At 41.1% G+C, this 22,974-nt stretch overlaps 1 protein-coding gene and 1 non-coding gene across 2 annotated transcripts; one reads left to right on the top strand and one right to left on the bottom strand.

Annotated features, from left to right (window-relative positions):
* Positions 1-361: 361 nt before the first annotated feature.
* Positions 362-22,109, bottom strand: LOC109892582 (zinc finger MYM-type protein 3). Its single transcript, XM_020485226.2, has 25 exons — positions 22,012-22,109; positions 20,018-21,093; positions 19,705-19,763; positions 19,555-19,621; positions 19,042-19,426; positions 18,676-18,856; positions 13,468-13,680; positions 13,214-13,364; positions 12,981-13,093; positions 12,309-12,395; positions 11,973-12,123; positions 11,673-11,845; positions 11,168-11,333; positions 10,857-10,906; positions 10,478-10,634; positions 8,975-9,090; positions 8,624-8,771; positions 8,375-8,524; positions 6,504-6,604; positions 5,755-5,902; positions 5,470-5,609; positions 5,226-5,340; positions 4,889-5,146; positions 2,313-2,427; positions 362-2,145 (listed from the first exon to the last, which is right to left on the bottom strand). Exons 2-25 carry the CDS (start codon positions 21,084-21,086, stop codon positions 1,959-1,961), a joined length of 4,500 nt encoding a protein of 1,499 aa, XP_020340815.1. The 5' UTR covers positions 21,087-21,093; positions 22,012-22,109; the 3' UTR covers positions 362-1,958.
* Positions 1,751-1,826, top strand: trnav-uac (transfer RNA valine (anticodon UAC)). The gene has a single exon. It is a non-coding gene; the product is annotated as a tRNA-Val (tRNA).
* Positions 22,110-22,974: the final 865 nt, after the last annotated feature.

The following is a 22,974-nucleotide window of genomic DNA, read 5'->3' as shown; positions in this document are numbered from 1 at the left end:
TACAGAAAACTTTTGACCTATTGAGATAAACTTTTGTTGTTGACCAAATACTTATTTTCCACCATAATTTGCAAATAAATGAATAAGAAATCCTACAATGTGATTTTCTGGATTTTTATTCTCTCATTTTGTCTGTCATAGTTGAAGTGTACTACCTATGATGAAAATTACAGGCCTCTCATCTTTTTAAGTGGGAGAACTTGCACAATTGTTGGCTGACTAAATACTTTTTTGCCCCACTGTATACCAGATTTGACGTGAATAAGAAACCTTCTAAAGTGGGAATTTGAGGGGCGAAAACAGACTTAAAAAACAGGATAGTTCACCTCATTTGTCAGGGGCCAGTAACAAAAACCTTCTGTAGAGGCATATGATCATTTTGTTTAATTGTTCAAGGTAGTTAATTCTCATGAAACATTTCACTCCTCAAAATGTAACTTCATCTGAAAAGGATGTCAGATGCCATGTGTTGTGCTAGAAACAGAGGTGGGCTCCTGTTCTTCTTCAGTTATGTTACTGTACAGAACAATCCCTTGGTCAACCGACGAGACCCAAGTCTGACTTGCACAACTCCCAGAGGTAAAGGACAAGTGCCATAATGCTAACTGGAGAGGGTTGCCAGTGAGTCTGATTGCAAAGAGAGAGGCCAATCGAAGTACAAATCTTCATAAAGGAGTTAGTTTGGGTATGCAAACAGTAATTGTTGGAGGTTCCCTCTCATCAGCCAAACATTTGCCATGCACAGTATAATATTTCAGTGTTCCAAAACAAGTTGTTTCCTTATGAACCCATAATATGCCGATTATTCTGACGGGAAATAATACCAAAGCAATTGCTCGTCTGTGTAATGCTTTTGGCACAGACTACCCACTAGAAAGTTTACATTTGTCTGTTAAGATAAAGCATGCATTTGATTTTACAACCATGAATAGTGAACTGTTGTTTATGAAGAATTTGTACAAGACATTCATTCTTGATTCCTTCAATTAGAAAAAGACAGAAAATAAACTTTATAGTACATAATCAACTTTTCTCAAGACATTCAGGACATAAAATGCATTAAACCGTAAGTTTGTAAATGAAAGACAATTAAGCAGGATTAAAACATTTCTATCGTGAAGTTAGGCTTCTTCTGTGTGGTTTAATGAACGGTTGGTTATATGATTGTAACAATAAGAAATGATGAGGGGCAACATATATACACATTAGCTATGAAGTAAAAGGTCTGCCATGACTATGAGTTTCTTGATACTGTACATGTGAACATCTCCGGCAGCAATAAATGGTTTCCACCTCACTGGCCACAGGGTAAACACAGATTTAATGTGTTTAAGTTGAACATGACTGTTTATGTTATCAGTGTATGAACATTAAGCTTTTGAATGAAACAAAATCCAGTGAGGCTGGCATAGGGAGTTAAATGCAGTGTCAATTAAATAGTTTTATGAACTAAAGTAAAGTACTTTTATACAGCTGTTCTGCACACTTCATAACAAACAAATATATGGGTTTCCAATACAAACCAGACCTTTCAACTAGTTGTCTTTGACGATGCCCAAAGTACCTAAGCGTTCCAAATACATTATCTGAACTGAGGGTGGTATACGGCAGTGCTAATATAGTTTCTATACAGATCTAGCTACAATGGTAATTCTATGGGGGAAATGCTCAATGAACTATTTGTGTAGGGGTGATATAACAACCATGGAACAACTAAAGGCATTGTAGTTAGGACAATGCCAGGGTTGTGGGTCCTGTGTGGCTCAGTTGGTAGAGCATGGTGCTTACAACGCCAGGGTTGTGGGTTCGATTCCCACGGGGGACCAGTACGAAAAGGTATGCACTCACTAAGTCGCTCTGGATAAAGCGTCTAAATTACTAAATAAAAAAAATGGAAAAAGTAACTTGTGCTAGCGGCTTCCACATCAGCATCAATATATAAACTTGTTGCGTGGCTGTCAGTCCATGTCTCCCTCTCCCGGGTGCTCATCATAGACATCCTTGACAGCCAGGATCCTGTTGAGCATAATTCCCAGCCTGCCCTTGTCCATGGGGATGTCAGAATACCAGCGAGGACTCTCAGCCATACATGTGCTCTCTGGCTGCAGGTAGAACGCACTGCAGCTGCTCCGCACACCATCTGAGCTGTAGGAACACAAAGACAGACACCATATGTGAATCTAACAAAGGAAACTATACAGTTTAATTTATTCATTGCAATGTATCAAACCCATTCAGAATCTATGACACCCAGGGATAGTCCTTCAACTGGCGTTTCAGTTGTGCGTACTTGGCCAGTCTACATTGCTTACCATTTGGAGAGGTAGAACTCAAAGAATTTGACTGGGCATCTGAGAGGGTTCAACCGGTTCTCTTGTTGCTCCAGCTCAGAAGGCTCATCCCGTTTCCTCTTTCCCAAGCCGCCCTCTGTGTGTAAACAGAACAGAGTACACGCTCACTTCACTTCCCTTGGTGTTTATTTTAACACTTGGCTACAGTTAGTGCCAAGCTAAACTGATTAAGCTGATCGCCAGACAGTTATGGGGAACAGTTTAGTTTTTCATGTCACTGTCTGTCATACTATAAAAAGGTTATTAAAATCAATATTATTTTGCAATGGACAAGGTCTTTCCTACATAAAAAGGTATTTTTGGTTGTCATGAAGGTCACAAGTCCACATGTTTCATCCAACACTTTTCAAAACACTTTTCAGACATTCAGTCAGTGATTCTCTACTCGTATATCATGTTGCACAACTCAAGAGTTGCTCCTTTTAGCTTCCTGGTTTTCCCCAAACAGTGGCAGGCCAGGGGTTGGCGTTTGTAGTGTGTATGGCCAGGGCCAGTAAGACGCATACTATGGTACACCTCCCATGCTTAGCAGCTCTTCAAAGAACTCCACTTTGCGGTATAAATAGCTGTCCGACACACTGCGAATAGCAGTATGGACCAACCGGGGGGGAGCAACAACTTCCTTCTCCTACATCAACAGCTCTCTCACTGTTATTTGGAATAGTTAAGACAATCACTCATAGAAGACCAACTGTCAACAGGTGACAATGTCACACTAAAATCCTCTTTTTAAATTTTATACATCAGCATAAAACCACCAAAGTAGTACCAAACTGATCCATTTCAAACTGACCTACAAAGCCTGAGGAATCTAGCTAGTGACACTGATATCCAGAGAATGGTCAGGCCAAGTTGAAAATAGACCTACGTTAAAACACGTGATTATGTTTCAGTCAGAACATGCCAGTAATCAGAAAAACACTGAGTAGGATGGAGATGTGGGTCTAGGCTAACCTATATGTTTTAAATAAACAACGGGCACAAGGACAATTTCACAGGAGTTGGTCTCCAAGCAGTACAACTCATTAGCACCATGTTATTTGATCGCTGGAAGACAGTTTAACAGTTTATTTTCAATGGAAGCTCTTTGAGGTCAGCAGGACCATGTTTAAGAGTGGTGGTCCTGCCTAAGAGAATTGCCCATCACCATCTAATTGCATTAAAAAAAAAACTGTAGTGATAAGGGGATTTAATAATAAGAGAAAGCCACTCTTATAACCTGGGTTTAAGACAAATGTCAACAATCATTCCTCAGCAGATAAAGGCAAAGATCCTACAATGCATACATACAAATTATATAAATTACTGAAGTTGAAAATATGTTTTGTTGGAAATAGCGTATGATATCTACAAGCACAGTATTTTTAGGATGTTTTGGAAAATACATTCTTACCACTAAACTGGACCTCATAACACTATACTAGACTTTCAAACATTCTAAATATGAACTCAAAGATTTAATTTCACCTAGTTGGAGATATTCATGTAAAATGACTCCATACCCTAGCCCTGGTCAGGCCCCCTGTCATTCAGCTGAAATGTGGTACAACTCAAGATAGGTGACCTGCTTCCCCCCACCCCAAGCTGGGGTCATGACCCATGACCCAAAGCAACACAATCTCTCATTGGTTACTGGGAATGACAACTAGCCAATCATCCATTGGGCTAAGGAGCATATTAACACTTCTCATTCACTGGGCTTTCTTATACCAAATCAAATCTCAGACATGAAAATTACAAATTAACGACAATGTTGTTGTGACTTGTACCATCATTTTTTAAATTCACAACAGCTGTGATGGAGACATATAGTTTCGGTACAATTTTATAAATGCGGACAGATAATTTGTCCATTCGACACGGTGCGATCTTTTTAATGTCGGTATAATTAATTATGCGAGAAATGGCCGTGGAAACGCATTCATGTGTGAATAGTGACATAATAACCATCATATAGAAGTAAACTTAAGAGTCACGCAATGATATGGTGTGTGGTTCTTTCACTAAAACTCGGGAAAGCATGCAGTTTATTAGGCTACAGATGAAATAAGTTATGATGAACTTTACAGGGTGGTTAAAGTGCACGGTGATCTTAATGCCCCTTTCTAATAAATATCGAGGGTCTTATTCTGGTGACATGATGATCAATGCTTTACTGCTGCTGACAAATATTTGCACTCTTATCCATAGCAATCTCATCATGTAGACTAGCCTACCTGCACTGTATCTGAGAGCTGTTGGCTACAGCACACGTGCCAAGACCAGAGTAGGCAGTTTGTGACAAAACTATCAGTAGAGTTGAAAATGCAATGGAAACACATTGAACTTTCGATTTTTATTCGGTACATGAAAACTTAAGCGGAAAAGTATGTTGTGTCCACTACGCCATCACACACACACACACTGACTTATCTGCAACAAGTCTGTTTGGTGGAAACACACCACTGGTGGGAAAAAGCACATTTTCTTTATGCAGATTTTATAATATTCGCATATATCAATTAGATAGAAACCTGGCTAGTCACACAAACTCTTACCTTTACTTGTTCTCTTGTGTTGTGATTTTGGGTGGTAGCAGACACTAGACGACTTGACCATGCCATGTGGTGTAGACCTCCTCTTGGCCTGGCGCGTGACTGTAGAGAAGGAGAGCTGGAGGTGCTGCTCCACGGTGGTCAGACCAAAGTATTTGGTGTTGAAGAACATGAGAGTGTTGAGCAGGACAAAGGGAGAGTACACACCCAGCTGTTTACACTCCCACAGGTGCTCCTCCAGGACACGAGAACCGAGACCACCTGCACCCAAACACATTACTTACACCCCAAATACAACACAGACAAAATGTGTGAAAATAAAATAGAAATATGAACTCACCATTAGGTGACATGGAAGGCAGCCATTGGCTGACAATCTTATTCAGCTCCTCAGCAAAGGTGACATATAACTGGTCTGTGAATATATTCACCATCCGGTTGTTTTCAAGGAGATACTGGAAAATATACAAGACAAGACCACTGTGCTCAAATGTTTTAGTTGAACACTGTATAATAAAAAAATAAAATCATGTAAGATTTGAATAAGCCCCTCTTCCACAAATTGCAAATATTAACTACAAGACCTGTTGAATCCCAAGACAGAGGTAAAATACACTGTCAGGTTTGTAGCATGGCCCTCTAGGATGAACAATGTCTTGGACAAACTGCGACAGGCCATGGTTCAGTTCCTCAGGACTACACACGAGAAGGTCTAATGGTTTCTCTATAAGGGAGAAAATTACAGGCACTTTATTATCAGGATTACATTGAAACATTACAGCCCATTTTACTCACAGGAGATCTATCAAACTCAAAGCAGAGCTATCAAAGACAGGTACATTTAAAGTTCCAGTCAAGAGATATCCTACGTTTTCTGTAGTCAGTGTCAGAGTGCTTGCTTTGGGCCCATGACCTCCAGGCTTTAACCCCAAGGGAGCTGTTCAAACCAGCGCCGAGAGGCTGACTGTCCAGGGGATCGTGTAGGGTCATCTCTGACATGGCCTGACGCTTGGGTCCCTGTGACACAAAGCCTATATTAGACATCACACTGCTATGACCTGTTAAGGGGTAGCTACTGTAGTTGGTTAGTTAGTTACTCATATTCTCTTCCGAGTGCACCCATTACATAAATTCTACACGTGCATTGATCATTAAGAATTTGTCTGGTCCAAGAGACTGCCAAAGCGCAAAAGTAAACATTTCAGTATATATGTCAAATACTCTCTTGTTTTAAGGACACTGTTCATTGGTAAACAGTCCATCTGGTAGGTTTTGTGACTGTTGCCTTATGTTACATGAGCTGCATGTTGGGGACCATGCCTGCCCGCCTTCCGCCAGGGATATATTTGTTATTCAGCCATTTCACCTTTGGGACCCTGGTGCAGCTGTCTAAGTATGCAGAACATGAGCACTTTTCCCCAGTAAGTCTGACACCAAGACATCTCATGTTGGTGCCAGCTTTTTCCTGATGCCCAGCATCCTATGCGATTCCACTGCGTCTCTCAAATAAGCTGAACGTTTATGACACTATTTCATTCAATACAAAATGATAGTCATTGTAAGGTCTAGAAAAAAACAGACAAAATACGCTTGTATTATAGGCTGTGTTTATTTATACCTTCTGAACAGTGACGTCGGCGCTCTGCTCTGCTGAAGTAGCATGAGGCGGCATCCCACAGTCAAAGAGGAAATCAACATTGGGGTTCAGGTCCAGGGAAGCTAAAGAACACAAATGAGAATGGACACAAAATATATATATCATAGACTGTTGACAGAGTGTGTGCAATTATAGTGTACGTTTACACATCTCAGGCAGCAAAGCAAACTAATCAGACCAGGGGTCTCCAACCTTTTACCGCATTAGAACAACTTTTAAAAAACGAAACATCTCGCGAGCTACTACTTTTTTTTTTATAACATTCAAATAGGCACAATGTTCTTCTCTTTTCCCCTGCAACTCTTCCCCAGGTCCTGTAAGTCGTTGGGGGCATTTCTACTAAGCTAACATGGAATATGAGGCATTTATCTATTTGATTTGGAATTTTGAGACCCCTTTAGGGATGAAAAAAACATTGATAAAATATAAAATTTGGCCTTTACTACTATAGCCCACAGAAATGAACCGAATAACACATTCAAAAATAGCAAAAAAATTAAAAATAATAATGATTAAGGTTTTGAAGTGTCTATCCTATATCTAGGAGATAAGAAACCTCAGGAAATATTTTTTGGGGACACATAACTAACCGCTGGTTTTTGTTGGCACAAAATTACCTCCAAACTTCCTTTAATTTGTATGGGTTGCCTTCAGCCACCATCGTGTTCATGAGTCTCCCCTTTCCACAGTGGGGTCATATTAGTTTTTAGCCAAAACGGTTGACACGACAGACAGAAGTCGGCACATCAGCATTACCGACTTCAAGCAAAATGGAGAAGACAATCGTGTTTGTGAGTCTCATCTTTCCAGAGTGGTCATATTAGTTTTCTAGGCCAAACCGTTTGGACATTAGACTTTTGGTCTCATGGTTTGACAAACACCGATGTAGCTTGGCCACCTTTCACCGCAGATGCAGAAAGGCGGACATGTGCGACTGCAGTGGATTAAGATAAAACCCATGTAAAAAAAATAAACATATCTAGCTTAAACTGACAGATTTTTATGTTTTTGTTGTTGTTGTGTTACTTAGATTACTTAAGGATTTAATAAAACACTAAGTGGGGCCCTATCAAATCTGTGACCCCCACCCCAAATTCTGTTTTATATTTTCCCAAATTATGTTCTTGGTTTTATTTTTTCTGGTTTTATATATTTTTCAATCTCAAAATTACAATTGTTCATAGAAAAAAATGACATTGGATGTTCGGAGTCCATGCCAATGCTTAATAAATCAAACCAAAATAAAAAGTGTAGGTCTGGAAGAAAAGTAATACATTTAGATTGAGTGCAATGGCCCTTTAATTGAGCATCTGGGCCTTTAATTGCGAGTGAGGAATGTGCCGTCTAGGATGGTTCTGTACCGCTGCTGCTCATTTCATGGCAAAGTTGGCAAATAACAAATGGTATACTAACTCATGAAATACTTCTGCCAGGTAAGCCTGCTTTGCAGTTAACATTTAATTGAGAAGGTTCTGGGGAAAGTATTTCTTTCAACCCAGTAGACTGTATCACATCAACTGGCTACACAGAGTGATAGACAAGCTTGCGCACCACACAGACAGGGGAAATATTACTGGAAATGAATTGGCAGATATTGTGTTAGGTTTGTCTTTTTAAGCCAATAGTTGCTAACCAGGGGTGGGATGTCAATGTTGCATTGATTAGATAGTAGCAAGGAGCTTGCGGCGTCTGATACTTAGGAGATTTATTTATGACAGTTTGCTGTGGAACGTGCATGTAAAAATGCATGTACTTTCAGAATTGTTTGGCGAGCTATCAACCTGTTGGAGACCCCTGCATTAGACATGACATATTATAAAGCTTGAACCTGCCTTTGGTGAGCTCATCTACTGGGTCTTGACCTGGCTCAGTCAGTACATCAGCCATATTGACGGCCATGGAGAGGATGTCATCTTGGGATGAAGAATCAAATAAGGTGCAGTCCCTCAGCAACGGGCCTGCTTTCTGATCACTGTCCAGATCTAAATAAACACATATAACCACCATATAGTTACAATAATTATATCTAGAACATCAATGGCAAGTTGACTAAGTAGAGAGAGATCCGGAGGAGCCCTTGCCTTTATTTTCCTCTGCTATCATGTCTGCCATGGCCAGAATGTCAGCCTCCAGTGGATCAGACGGGATCTGGAGTTTCAGGTCATTTATGTATTCCACAAGTTTATCGATATGATCCAGTGTGACGGGTAGGAACATGGGGACAGGGATCTAACAGAGAATAAAGAGAAAAACAATAAGCAGACAAATAGGACAGTCACTCTAGAGAACCACATATTGCAGCCGTGTGTAGGCACCCATAAGGAACACGTTTGGCTGGAAACAAAGAGTTACTCTAGACTCTAAATTAATGATGATAAGCCTAGAGTAAATTTTGCACAATACACAACAGGACCTAGACAAAACCAACTCACCGGCAGAGGCAGGGCCATTGGTATGGGAGTGTACTGAGAGTACATATTCAAAGGTACAGGAACAAACACAGGTACAGGGACTGGCAACACCACAGGTGGGGACTGCAAGAAATCATCTGAAACAACCAGACAACATTTATTAAAACCATGAAGGTGCTTTTTTTTGCAATTGCTAATATAATATATAATTGTTGGCCTGATTTAACATAAAGCTCTTAGCATATGCATAGGGATGTTATGTTTAAAGCTAGAATCCTTAGCTGCAATATCCATTTTTGGATTTATAAATTAATGATATATACACCTATTGATTCTTAAAAGAATAGATCTTAAATATTAAATACAGTGTTAGTGAGTCCCATAGATGGGTTGGTTGTTGTGTGAGCAACTAAGGGGCAAAACAGACAGGGTTGGCTTAGAATGTTGACTATGTAAACTATATTTAGTCTCTAAATGTTTATAGAAAACATACATTAATTGAAAACATACAATGAGCAGTCTCAACTACATCGTTACAGTTGTTGGTTAGCTAGCTAGAATTAAATTCGACACGACAGTCAAAATAAGACATGGTATCAAGATATACACATATATATATATATATACACACACACACACACAAAATTATGTGGACACCCCTTTAAATGAGTGGATTTGGCTATTTCAGGCACACCCATTGCTGACAAGTGTATAAAATCGAGCACCCAGCCATGCAAACTCCATAGACAAACATTGGCAGTAGAATCGCCTTACTGAAGAGCTCAGTGACTTTCAACATGGCAACAACATAGGATGCTACCTTTCCAACAAGTCAGTTCGTCAAATTTCTGCCCTGCTAGAGCTTCCCCGGGCAACTATAAGTGCTGTTATTGTGAAGTGGAAATGTCTTGGAGAAAAAATGGCTCAGCTGCGAAGTGGTAGGCCGCACAAGCTCACAGAACGAGACTGTCGAGTGCTGAAGCACGTAAAAATCGTCTGCAACCGGCCCCCATTTCCTGTTTCAGCATGACAATGCCCCCATGTACCAAGTGAGGTCCATACAGAAATGGTGTCTTGAGATCAGTGTGGAAGAACTTGACCTCAATCCCATCGAACACCTTTGGGATGAATTGAAATGCCGACTGCAAATCAGGCCTAACCGCTCAACATCACTGCCCGGCCTCACCAATGCTCGTGGCTAAATGGAAGCAAGTCCCCGCAGCAATGTTCCAATATCTAGTGAAAAGCTTTCCCAGAAGAGTGGAGGATCTTATAGCAGCAAATGGGGGACCAACTCCATATTAATTCACATAATTTTGGAATGACATGTTTGACGAGTCCACATACTTTTGGTCATATAGTCTACAATGGGCTGAAACGAACCACCTGCGATTCCCCACTTGGCATCTTCCTGTCATTGTTGCTAGCTGACCATTCAGAATCATTGATTAATGCGCATCATTTTCGTTATTTTGTCAGCCAACCAGTCTACAGAAAGGGACATGGGATTACATTCGCCATTACCTGTCTGGCAACTCTGGGACTTCATCTCAGGTTTACATGCAACACCAGTAGTGGCCATCATGGGTTTACACATGGAGGATTTGTTCCTTTGGGAGAGAGGTAGAGTGAAGGGAGGAGCAGGCTTGGCTACAGTCCTCTTCAGGCCTCTTCCTGTGGCCTGAAATAACAAAACATTGACATAAATAAATGTTTGGATGTTCACTCAGCAGAAATTTGAGAAAAGTAGCTCTTTGCTTTATTTCAAAATCCAATCATGTTTTTTTTCAAGCAGAGAATACATTTGTATGCGTGGTAAAAGCCAAGCTCAAATTTATTTTTGTGTCCTTTCGGTAGCATTTCCCCCCAACTTTTGGAGCAGCAAGTCAAAAAGCACACTTACTTCATTTGTCTTTATAGCTGCAGGGGGAGGTGTAGACTCTGGGGAATGAGCTGTAAATCCAGTAAACATATACAAGTTTAACAGCGAATTACTGAGACGAACATGTGTTTACATTTTACAGATTTTAGGGAAATCACAAAAACAATAGCAGTAACTTTGTAACATTATGTCAAACAGTGAAAATCAAACAAACAATTATATTACAACACAGCATACTTAGAAAAAACAATTCCCATGTATGGACTGGGTTTATGATAAATACAGTATGGGTGTTGTGTTTGCATGTGTTGGTATATGTGAAGCAAACGCACTGCTGAGCAGGCTCCCAGGGCCCTGCTTGGTGTCTAGGTTGGGCTGGTTCTGTTGGCTATAGAAGCGTAGGAGGCACGGCTGGTCACAGTAGTGTTTGATCTCTCCCCTCCAGTGGATGGTCTCCAGGAGCTCCCCCTGCCGCTTGCAGGCATGGCACTGTGCTTCCTAAGAGAACACACACAGCTCAAAACACACACAAAAACCATACATACAGCACATAGCAGTGTCCTCTGTTACCAGGCTACAACGTAACACAATTTCATCGCAAATCATGCACGTTCTGGATTCATTCTGTCATGATGACAATATTGTGCTAGTTTAGCCCATACATTCTGAAGCTATCATTCCTCAAACAAAAAGTGTCTATATTACCATACAACAGACAATGCACAGTGAAAAGAGGGTGAACTGAATGCAGCCTGTGTACCGGCAGCCATTTAAAACTTCTCAGGGTCAGTCATATGGTCATGGTGTAAATATGGCATTGTTATTGTTCGGACATACTTTCAGGTACCACAGGAGGTATTTGCTTTTACAATCTTCGCTGCAGAAGTCCCATGTGTTGCCATCCTGTTCCTCTGTGACCGCCCGTGAGCAGGTCTGAGAACAGTATGTACAGGTTATACAGCACAGGCCCAGTTGTTGAGCAAAGTCTTGCTTGTACAGTAGAATGCAACCTTGGTAAAAAAAAAAGACAACAAAAAAACATAAGTCTCTGCCTAGAGACACAGTAAAGTGTTTCCATGTAAATCGACAATCTATTGCATATAAAAATGAGCACAGAAATGCATGCATCATCCTAACCGTCACTGCAGAAGGTTTTCTCCACCCCAGAGAACTTTATCTTCTTATGCAGCAGTTTCTCTTGGTTGCAGTGCTCACACACGGAAACCACACCATTCAGACGCTTGTAGTCCTCACAGCACTCCTTACAGCAGAACTGATATATTGAGTCCTGAAAGCAAGCAAAATAATAATATATTCAAGCCTGGTGTAACAAGCACCATTATCTACCAACTGAGCCATACAGGACCACACAGAATCGTGGATGTACTTCTTGAAGTAGTCTGGAAAAAAAGAACAGTTTTCACTAAACCACTTTTTTTGGCACAATGTATATAAAATGCACATTTTGATTACCTGCCAGTCTAGGATTTCTGGTACCCCACTGAACATGTTATGACAAGAGAGACAGTTGAAGTAGAGGTCTCCATTGGGACTGTTGCTCTGTGAAGAAGAGTATATTTCTTAATTGGAGATTTAACAAGAAGAGAATGAGCAGCAAACATTAAGCCAAGGCAAAAAAACAACAAGCAACCCCACAGAACTAGTATCAAAGAGGGACTCAAGAATGTCTCATTCTCAGACATTTTATTGCAAGGTTTTTGCAGAAACAGACCAAGCCCTAATTCATAGGTTCTTCGGTAGAATAAAGGCAAAAGCTTTCAAAGGGTGACCCTCTCCACACTAAAGAGCTTAATGATGAGTTTTTATTTTAACGGGCTCCAGAAGTGAGGCTGAACTCCCCACTGCAGCTGCTTGGTCTGCATTTTAACTAGCATTTTCTGCTTAACGGGCACCTACGGCCAAGCCTGTGCATCACACTGTAAATATTAACGGTTCCCTTTTTTCACTTTCAGAATCCATGACCAATTTTTTTGGTTGAACAACTGAGGTACTCAAATGTACATTTAACACAAAATAAAGTGTTGTATAAACATCTGGCAGACCATGTTGTGACTAAATACTGGACAATGCATCTGTAGGTTGTAGTGTTGTCCAAACTCTATTAAGGGTATGGATTTATCCAACCTGAAATTTGCTCCAACAGCTAGGGCTACAGAAGACGTACACGGCCTCATTTGTTTTACAGTAGTAAGGTTCAGAGGGGCTTCTTTTGCAGGAACTGCAGGCTTCACTGGGCACTGGAAAAGAAGCAGATGTAATAATAGTGAAAAGCCATTCACAGTCAGACATCACGTTAATACATTCAGATTAAGCAAAGGTGAATTAATACAGTAGTAAACAAGGAGAGTAGAATGTACCTGTGTCCCCAGAAGTTTTAACTTTATGTGAGGCGATACAGCACAAAGAACAGAAATGTCTGGTCTTGCCATACTGATCCACTTTCGACAGCATGTCAAAATTCTTACACAGAGTCCTACACCACTGGCACGAGAGCACCTTAGTGTTTTTCTGAAATCAAAGACGACACTTTGATTAAACACAAAGCAGACAAATCACTCTCGTATCGCTCAATAGTACAGGACTGTACATTCAAGAAGAGATAAGCACCCACCATCTTATACAGCCTGAGACAGGAGGAGTTGCAGAACCTCCTCTGTTGGCCCTCATGCAGTAGGTACTCAGCCCGGGAGGTGAAGGTGTTGATGTAGGTGCCACACGCGTCACAGCAGCTGGTCTTCAAGCCCTTGGTGGCGCGGAAACGGTTGAAGCAGGCATCGCTGCACATCAGGTGAATCATGTTGCCCATGGTTACCTCATGGTTGATCTGAGGCAGAAGAGGGAAGGAAGGTAAGAAACTCGGGGCTGAATTCTACCAATCCTAACTTCAAATAATGCCACCCTTTTTCATTTCCCATTAGTCGACCAAAATCTTGTAGTTGGTTATAATTTATTCTGCTGCCTGCTCATAGCATGCAAAAAGACTCAATAGCAGCATAAACTTGTCGATATTAATTTCAAAGTTTGACAGAATTCCTGCCTCATGCAGACTCCATAATCCCAGCATAGATCCAGTTACACACAAAATCTTTTCAATGATGAAATATTGACATGAGGCGACAGTGGAATGTGTGTCACTAGGGTTTAAGTATTCCTTGTCACTACTTCTGGGAAAAGCCCATGACGTGACAAACACTTCACATACACTACATTGACTGAGCTCGAATTGAAGCGTGCTGATCAGATCTTGAACCAGATCTTGAACCAGCATTTCCAACAGAAAGACAACTTTAAAGAAGGTATACCATAATCACATTATTGTGTGGTTTTGCAGTGCTTGGCATTAAAAAGTGCCTACTTATTTAATGCCTACTTATTTTTAATACATTTTATTGTACAAATTGACAAATGACTAACAGATGGTGGGGGAAACTCAAATCAGAACAAGTAAGGCTTATGCCAGCTTTTCAAGGTAAGCATAAAATGTTGACTTGTTGCTAGAGTAGACGCTGCAGTCTTTAAAATAGCTTCAATATAATGTATGACTAACAAAAATGCCTACAGCATTTTAAACCATAAGCAAAGCATTGTGGCAGTGTAGTCATACTGTGTTAAAGGTCCAATGCCACCATTTCTATCTCAATATCAAATCATTTTCATGTAACAATTAAGTACCTTACTGATTGTTTGCAAATAAAATAGTCAAGCAAAAATTATGATAGGACTGTCTGGGAGTGGTCTGAGTGGGACGGGAAAACTGAAAACTAACTGGTTTCGGCAGAGAGGTTTGGAACTCTTGTTGGTCTATTTAAATGGAACTGACAGCGTTTTAGCAACATCAAATCATATTAAAATCTGTTCATACACACACCCAGAAAGAATACAAAGCTACTAATCTAGGAGAAAAGGGCTTCTCAACAGTTTTACCCCCAAGCCATGAGACTCCTGGACAGGTAATCCAATGGCTACCCCATCTATTTGCATTGTGTGCCCCCCACCAACCCTTATTTTACACTGCTGCTACTCTCTGTTTATCATATATGCATAGTCACTAATTATCCATTCATATACATACTACCTCAACTGGCCGGACCAACCAGTGCCCCCGCACATAGGCTGACCGAGCTCTCTGCATTGTGTCCCGCCACCCCCTTTTACGCTACTGTTACTCTCTGTTCATCATATATGCATAGTCACTTTAACCATATATACATGTACATACTACCTCAATCAGCCCAACTAACCGGTGCCTGTACGTAGCCTCACTACTGTATATAGCCTCGCTACTGTTATTTTTACTGTTGTTTTTATTTCTTTACTTACCTATTGTTCACGTAATACCTTTTTTGCACAGTTGGTTAGAGCCTGTAAGTAAGCATTTCACTATAAGGTCTACATCTGTTGTATTCGGCGCACAAGACAAATAAACTTTGGTTTGACTACTCAGATTTTAAAACATTGTTTTTATTAATGTTGTTTGTGAATATTCCAAAGTAATATGGGCTCCAGGGTGGTGCAGCGGTCTAAGGCACTGCATCTCAGTGCAAGAGGCGTCACTACAGTCCCTGATTCGAATCCAGGCTGATTAATATCCGGCCCGTGATTGGGAGTTCCATAGAGTGGCGCACAATTGGCCCAACATCATCCGGGTTTGGCCGTAGTTGTAAATAAGAATTTGTTCTTAACCTTTTTGGGATAGGGGGCAGCATTTTCACTTTTGGATGAATAGAGTGCCCAGAGTGAACTGCCTCCTACTCTGTCCCAGATGCTAATATATGCATATTATTAGTAGTATTGGATAGAAAACACTGAAGTTTCTAAAACTGTTTGAATGATGTCCGTGAGTATAATAGAACTCATATGGCAGGCGAAAACCTGAGAAAAATTCAACCAGGAAGTGGGACATCTGAGGTTTGTAGTTTTTCAAAGCTTGGCCTACCGAATACACATTGAGATATGGATGAGGTTGCACTTCCTAGGGCTTCCACTAGACGTCAACAGTCTTTTGAAACTTGAATGAGGATTCTACTATAAAAGGAGGGGCTCATGAGACCTGTTTGAGTCAGTGGTCTGGCAGAGAGCCTTGGTCTCATGACGAGAGCTCCCGACAGAGTTACCTCTCATTCCAGTGCTTTCCCGAAGACAAAGGAATTCTCCGGTTGGAACATTATTGATGTTTTATGTTAAAAACATCCTAACGATTGATTCCATACATCGTTTGACATGTTTCTAAAGGACTGTAACGGAACCTTTCGAGTTTGTCTGGATGAAGTGCCTGCGCCTCGTGAAGATGGATTACTGGGCTGAACACGCTAACAAGTGGCTATTTGACAGAAATGATGGAACAAATCAGTCATTTATTGTCGAACTGTGATTCCTGGGAGTGCCTTCTGATGAAGATCATCAAAGGTAAGTGAATATTTATGGTGTCGTTTCTAACTTTGTTGATTCCAAAATGGCGGATATTCCTCTGGCTGTTTTGGGTTCTGAGCTCCGTTCTCAGATTATGCTTTTTCCGTAAAGTTTTTTAAAAATCTGACACCACAGTTGTATTAAGGAGAAGTCTATCTTTAATTCTGTTAAAAACACTAGTATCTTTTATCAATGTTTATTATGAGAATTTCTGCAAAATCACCGGATGTTTTGGAATCAAAACATTACTGCACATAAGGCTCCAATGTAAACAGAGTTTTGGGTATAAATATGCACATTATCGAACAAAACATATATACATATATTGTGTAACATGATGTCCTATGAGTGTCATCTGATGAAGATCATCAAAAGTTAGTGATTCATTTTATCTATATTTCTGCTTTTTGTGACTCCTATCTTTGGCTGGAAAAATGGCTGTGTGTTTTTCAACTGGCGGTGATCTAACATAATCGGACACGATGGGTAGATTAACAAGATGTTTATCTTTCATTTGCTGTATTGGACTTGTTAAAACTTTTTATGGCTGCAGGGGCAGTATTGAGTAGCTTGGATGAAAAGGTGCCCATTGTAAACGGCCAGCTCCTCAATCTCCGTTGCTAATATATGCATATTATTATTAGTGTTGGATAGAAAACACTAACGTTTCCAAAACTGTCAAAATATTGTCTGTGAGTATAACAGAACTGATATTGCAGACGAGATCCTGAGGAAAATTAAAACAGGAAGTGGCTTCTATTTTGAAAACTCCATGTTCCATAGCCTCCCTTTGCTGGATTTAAAGGGATATGAACATTTTCCTTTTCCTATCGCTTCCTCAAGGTGTCAACAGTCTTCAGACATAGTTTCAGGCTTTTATTATGAAAAATGAGCCAGAACGATAACATTGCGTCAAGTGGTCATACGAGTTTTGCTCGCGCAACAGTTTGGATTGGTATTGCTTTTCCCTCTCCTACTGTGAAAGACATTTGCGGTTGATATATTATTGATTATATATTTTAAAAACAACCTGAGGATTGATTATAAAAAACGTTTGACATGTTTCTGTGGACATTATGGAAACTATTTGGAATTTTCGTCTGCGTTGTCGTGACCGCTCTTTCCTGTGGATTTCTGAACATAACGCGACAAAACTGAGGTATTTTGGATATAAAAAGAATCTTTATGGAACAAAAGGAACATTTGTTGTATAACTGGGAGTCTCGTTAAGTGAAAACATCCAAAGATCAAAGGTAAACGATGAATTTGATTGCTTTTATGATTTTCGTGACCAAGCTTCCTGATGCTAAGTGTACTTAATGTTTTGTCGTGCGATCGATAAACTTACAAACGCTTGGATTGCTTTCGCTGTAAAGCATCATTTCAAAATCTGACATGACAGGTGGATTAACAAAAGGCTAAGCTGTGTTTTCCTATATTGCACTTGTGATTTCATGAATATAAATATTTGTAGTAATATTTATTGAATGTAGCGCTATGCTATTCAGCTGTTGTTGATGACACTTATCCCGTTAGTGGGATTGCAGCCATAACAAGTTAATATGTGAAAGTTACATATTTCTAAAAAAAAAATTGGAATTTTGCGCGATGCCTTTTCAGCGGAATGTTGTCGAGGGGCGCGCTAGAAAGGTTAACAGACTTGCCTAGTTAAATAAAGGTTAAATACATTTTATTTATTTATTAAAAAGCAGCCATGCGTTTGGACAATTAATAGACATTGCAGTAAATAAAACCTAATAGAAATATATGTATTGTCCAGGACTGAACTCTACACAGACTGGTGCACCATAGCCAATGAGCGCAACAGTAGGACTATATGCAAATAAGCCATTTGCCACACGGGCCTGCCATCATTCACTTTGAACTGGACTGTGTGTTTACAGGCAGTAGCAACAGTGAGACTTACGTTTATTAGAAAGCTTTCGCCAAAAGCCACCTGAATGGATTTCTGCAAATATGTAAACATGACGGGAGTCCTCTTACATTTGTGAACTTTACAGCCCTATTGATCAAACAACCATGAAAAGGTAGGCTCTCTCCCCCTCAAGTGCCTATGTACATCAAAAACAACCAGATCAACAACTAATGTTAGCCAGAGCGAGATTAGCTAAAATCTAATGAGGGAACAGTAGATAAACCCTCAAACTTTTTCAGCTTGTAGTTGGCCGTCAAAATTGCAGATAAACGATGGGGAAAAAGTAACCTGCTCACCATTCTGCAGCTTGCCTGCCAACGCATGCTTGTCCCAACCCACGTTTTGACAACTGAATGGGAACTTGCCTGCCTGCCCACCCATTTGACTGACACCAAATACATTTGATTGACAACTAAGAGATATGCTATGGCTGGGAGCTCATCATCTAAAATGTTATGGCGAAAGCTTTGGTACCTCACGCATGTGGTTGCACACGCTGCATCTTTGGGCAGGGGCACTTGGTTTTGGGGGCTGTGTCGGGCCCTTCTCCAGCCGGGCCTCATACAGGGAAAGACAAGTGCTATTGCAGAATTCTTGGAAGGACTGTGACTGGCCAACCTGTGCAAGCATGGTGTCCTTTCTATTCCCCATGTCCCTAAAATAGAAGACACAAACCTTGAGGTAAATTTCACAAATATTGTTGAGATCAAAACGATGCACAACGTTAACACTTACTTTACTATGAAATAGCATGAGGAATGTTATAAAATCCACTGTCCTTACTGGAAGGAATAGCAGAAACTAAGAACACATTCATTGAATATCTATTGAGAGGCTTACCTTTTACAGAAAGCACAGGGTTTTTTCTTGGGGGCTTTCTTGCCAAAGGAGTTAAGGCAGGTGGAGCTGCAGAAGAGCTGAGGCTGACCCCTGCGCTGGTAGGCAGTCTGTCCGCTCTGCAGAATACCACTGCAGTTGGCACAGAGGACCCTAGTAGGCTGGCGAGGGGGTGGCGGCCGGGGTGGAGGGGGTCCTCCAGACCTCTGAGTGTACGCAGGGGTAGAGGCAGGACCAGACAACTTCGGGGAAATGAGGCGGGGGGGCGGAGTGCTCTGGCTCCTTTGGGAGACCCTGGTGGAGCGCCGGAGGCCAAACCGTGCGGGGTCAAAGTCTGTGTCCCTCGGATCATCAGCTGCATCGTCAGAACCGCTGTCCGTTAGCTGGTCTGCAGCAGAAGACAACGCATTTAGATCAGCGTGATAATCATATAATTGGAAAAATAGACCTACATAATGATAGTTGAGACAGAGGTAAAAATGAATTAGCTAAGCAGATTTACGAAAGACGTTTTACCTCCATCAGACATGTTTTGCGTATTTTTCCTCACTTCTCCACGATTAGGACGACCTCTCTTTCTCCCCTACAATAAATGAGAAGAGTAACTAACAGTAATTAACTTACTTTTACAGAAAATGTCTAGAATTCACCGAAAGTTTTTTTTACCGTAGTCTTTTGACCATTTGGATCTTCGACGGCGACCTCAGTTTCAAGTTGTTCCTCAGCTGAAACACAATCGATCATCAGTAACTAAAGGCTGTTCATGACATAGTAGATGCAGACTATATGTAAACTGACCCGGCTATTTGAAGACGTGATTGGTAATCGTTTCTCAAAGATGTGTAATTAAGCCTAAATCAAGTTTTGCATTTCCCTTTATCCTTCTCAAACTATTTATGTGGCACTGAGACTTCTATGTATGTGTGACATAAGTTAATAAACTTATGAGCCTAAAAACCTAAAGTTCCTTACTACACACCTTCACCTGGTGTCAATGGCTGGGCCCAGGATGATAGTGGGGACATACCGCCCCCCACAGGCTGTTCTTTCTCACTCTTTTTCTCTGCTGTGCCCTCTACCTTTGGCACCAATCCATAGAATGATAAGGCTTCCTCTTTGCCTGGACCATCCTCAGAGTGTGAGCTCTCTACGCTGACTATAGAAGGCATATTTGGATCAACTTCATCTTGAACAGATGCAGTGGGATCTTCATGCACTATGTCCATTTGCTCCTCTCCTGTCCCTGGCATCTGTGTCCCAGTTACAGTCGGAGTTCCCTCGGTGACCTCCAGTCTGTCTGTTCCAGGCTCAGCTCCCATTTCTGACCAGGCTTCTGTGTGACCCTGCCTGCCCCACTCATCCTGACTGAGGCCTGTGGCTGAACCGGAGGGCTCTTGGAAGTCTGAGTGTTCTGGCAGGCCTGAGGGCTCTGAAAAGCCTGAGGGTTTTGAAAGGTATGAGGGTTCTGGATAGACTGAGGATTCTGAGAAGCCTGAAGGTTCTTGAAGGTATGAGGATTCTGGAAGGACGGAAGGTTCTGGAAGGACAGAGGGCATTGGAAAGACTGAGGGTTCCTGAAAGTCTGATGGTTCTGGAAGGACTGTGCGGCTGTAAAAGTCCTCCACCTGGACTTTGGACAGTTCCAGTGAGTCTGGGTCCCCCAGGATGCTCAGACTGTCCTGAGTTTTCAGCCTCTCTCTTTCAGATTGGGTGAGAAAGGTTGTCAACTCGTCAAGGGCCTGCTGCTCCCCACTGTGTCCCTCTGTTCCCAGTGAGCCAGAGTAGGCCACCTCCATATCAGTCTGTGCAGGCTGCAGGTCCATATCATTCTGTGCAGACAGTAGGTCTACATCAGTCTGAGCAGGCAGCAGGTCCATATCACTCGGTGCAGACAGTAGGCCTTCATCAGTCTGAGCAGGCAGAAGGCCCATATCAGTGTGCCCAGAAAACAGGTCCATATCAGTCTGTGTGGATAGCAGGTCTAGATGTACATTCTCATTGGCCATTTGAAAAGTGGCTGAGGTTTCTGGATGCTCTGAGGGTTCCATACTGCACCTAACATCACAATTTAAGAGAAACGAAACAACAAAAACAATGGTTTGCTTCAGTCTCACATGACAACCGATTGGTACTCATGTCAAATCAAATGTGGTGGTAGGTTTGAGAAATTACAGCCACAAGTTGCTAGTTTATTGTGGATCCGCTATTCTAGACCACGAGATCACACAAGTGAAGGCATATATCTAGTTAGCTAGCTAGGTCAATTTATCTAAAGTTTGGTACTCGTTAGCTAGCAGTTGTCATTAGTTACCACAGCCACAATGGAATAATTACATTTATGGCTAAACCCCGCCTATTTATACAATTGATCGTAAAATCTGATTAGAAACCTAATCATAACCACACTGCTAACCTTATGCCTAACCCTAATTTAAGCCCAAAAAGTTCATTTTTGTTTTCATTATTTTTTACGATATAGCCATTTTGACTCTGTGGCTGTGATAACTAGTAATAACCACTAGCTTGTTTGGCTATGGCAACGTTGCTGCCTTTTGGCGCGCCTCACCTGGCGTCTCCATTTTTGCAAGTTAGAATGCTAGCTAGCTAATGCTAGCTATTTAGCTAACTACCTGGAAAGCTAGATAGGTACATGTTAGCCCATTATTATATATAGGATCTCAATAATATCTATACAATAGACATAACTCGCTACTTGCATGGTAAGCGTATAATGTTTTATGACTCTGCAAAGAGACCGCTAATAACGTTACTGGCTAACGTTAGCGTATTGGAAGCTAGCTAGCTATTAGCTATCTCCTAGCTAACGTTACGAAGCTAACGTTGCCTTATGCAAACTAGCAGTCAAACTAAATCACTAGCTAACTAATTCTAATACAGTAACTTTATTAAAATATAATATTAATGATTCAAACATAAATTATGATAGACTTCTACAAAGTATGGTGCATTTACCTGCAAATATGAAATGTTGCTGTAGCTAGCTAAAATGTTGCATGCAACCACCACCAAACTGCGGTGTGTGGCTAGTTTCAAGCTACAACTTCTTCTTCTTCTATGGCGGTCTGCAAACAGACGTTAGAAGTGCATAGCGCCACCTACTGTACTGGAGTGTATTGTCAAAAAACAATGGTCAATGATGAAAACAAACAAAAACACAAAACCCTCCTACCTAATCATGTACTACTAAGAACATGAAAAAAAGAGCCCTTCTAACAAACCCCCGTCCCCGTCCAGCCTTTTGAATCGTGTTCCACTGACCTTTCTTTGGAGGGCATATAAATGCCAACCTAAGAACATGAAAAAAAAGAGCCCTACTAACTTCTAATAAACCCCCACCCTGTCCCGCCTTTTGAATCTTGTTCCACTGACCTTTCTTTGCAAGGGCATATAAACCGACCGTAGTGCTCGGGAGTCCCACCTCTTCTACACGTCTATAAAAATGATCTTAGCCTCTACCCAATATAGCACAAATATCAATTATATCTAGTTTAAAGCCCATTTGGCAACTTGGTCTACAAGTCCGTTCCCTCTCACACCTGAATGGGCTGGGACCCAGCAGAAACACACTACTACAACCACTCTCTCAAGTCTCCTTAATAGAGTCAATGCCTCCAATAGTAGATCACTCATATTAAAGTTACCAGAGGATAAACTACACAGTACAGACAAAGAATCTGAGCATAATACAATTCTAATAGGTTGAGCGTCCTCACCCACTGGAGAGCAACTAGCATTGCCAACTGTTCAGCATACAGACAGAGTATACAGACAGTCCATCTGTTAGTCTTCTACATATCTGCACATCAAATTCAGCAATGTAAACTCCCGCTCCCGTGTATCCACTATCAGGATCCTTGGAACCATCTGTAAACACCTTTTAAATTAGCATGAAAGCTACCACTAATGTCATTTTCA

This window comes from Oncorhynchus kisutch, linkage group LG6 (assembly GCF_002021735.2).
Source record: "Oncorhynchus kisutch isolate 150728-3 linkage group LG6, Okis_V2, whole genome shotgun sequence".
Taxonomy (NCBI): Eukaryota; Metazoa; Chordata; class Actinopteri; order Salmoniformes; family Salmonidae; genus Oncorhynchus; species Oncorhynchus kisutch.
Note: the sequence above shows the minus strand (reverse complement) of the source record. Positions and strands in the feature narration are given on the sequence as shown.

Excerpts from the sequence above, each read along its gene's own strand:
- LOC109892582 (XM_020485226.2), bottom strand. The coding sequence starts at position 21,086 with ATGGAACCCTCAGAGCATCCAGAAACCTCAGCCACTTTTCAAATGGCC. Across the intron at positions 9,091-10,477 it reads GTCCCAGAGTTGCCAGACAG|ATGATTTCTTGCAGTCCCCA; the intron begins GTAATGGCGAAT and ends TGGTTGTTTCAG. Across the intron at positions 5,341-5,469 it reads TCTGTCTTGGGATTCAACAG|TATCTCCTTGAAAACAACCG; the intron begins GTCTTGTAGTTA and ends TATATTTTCCAG.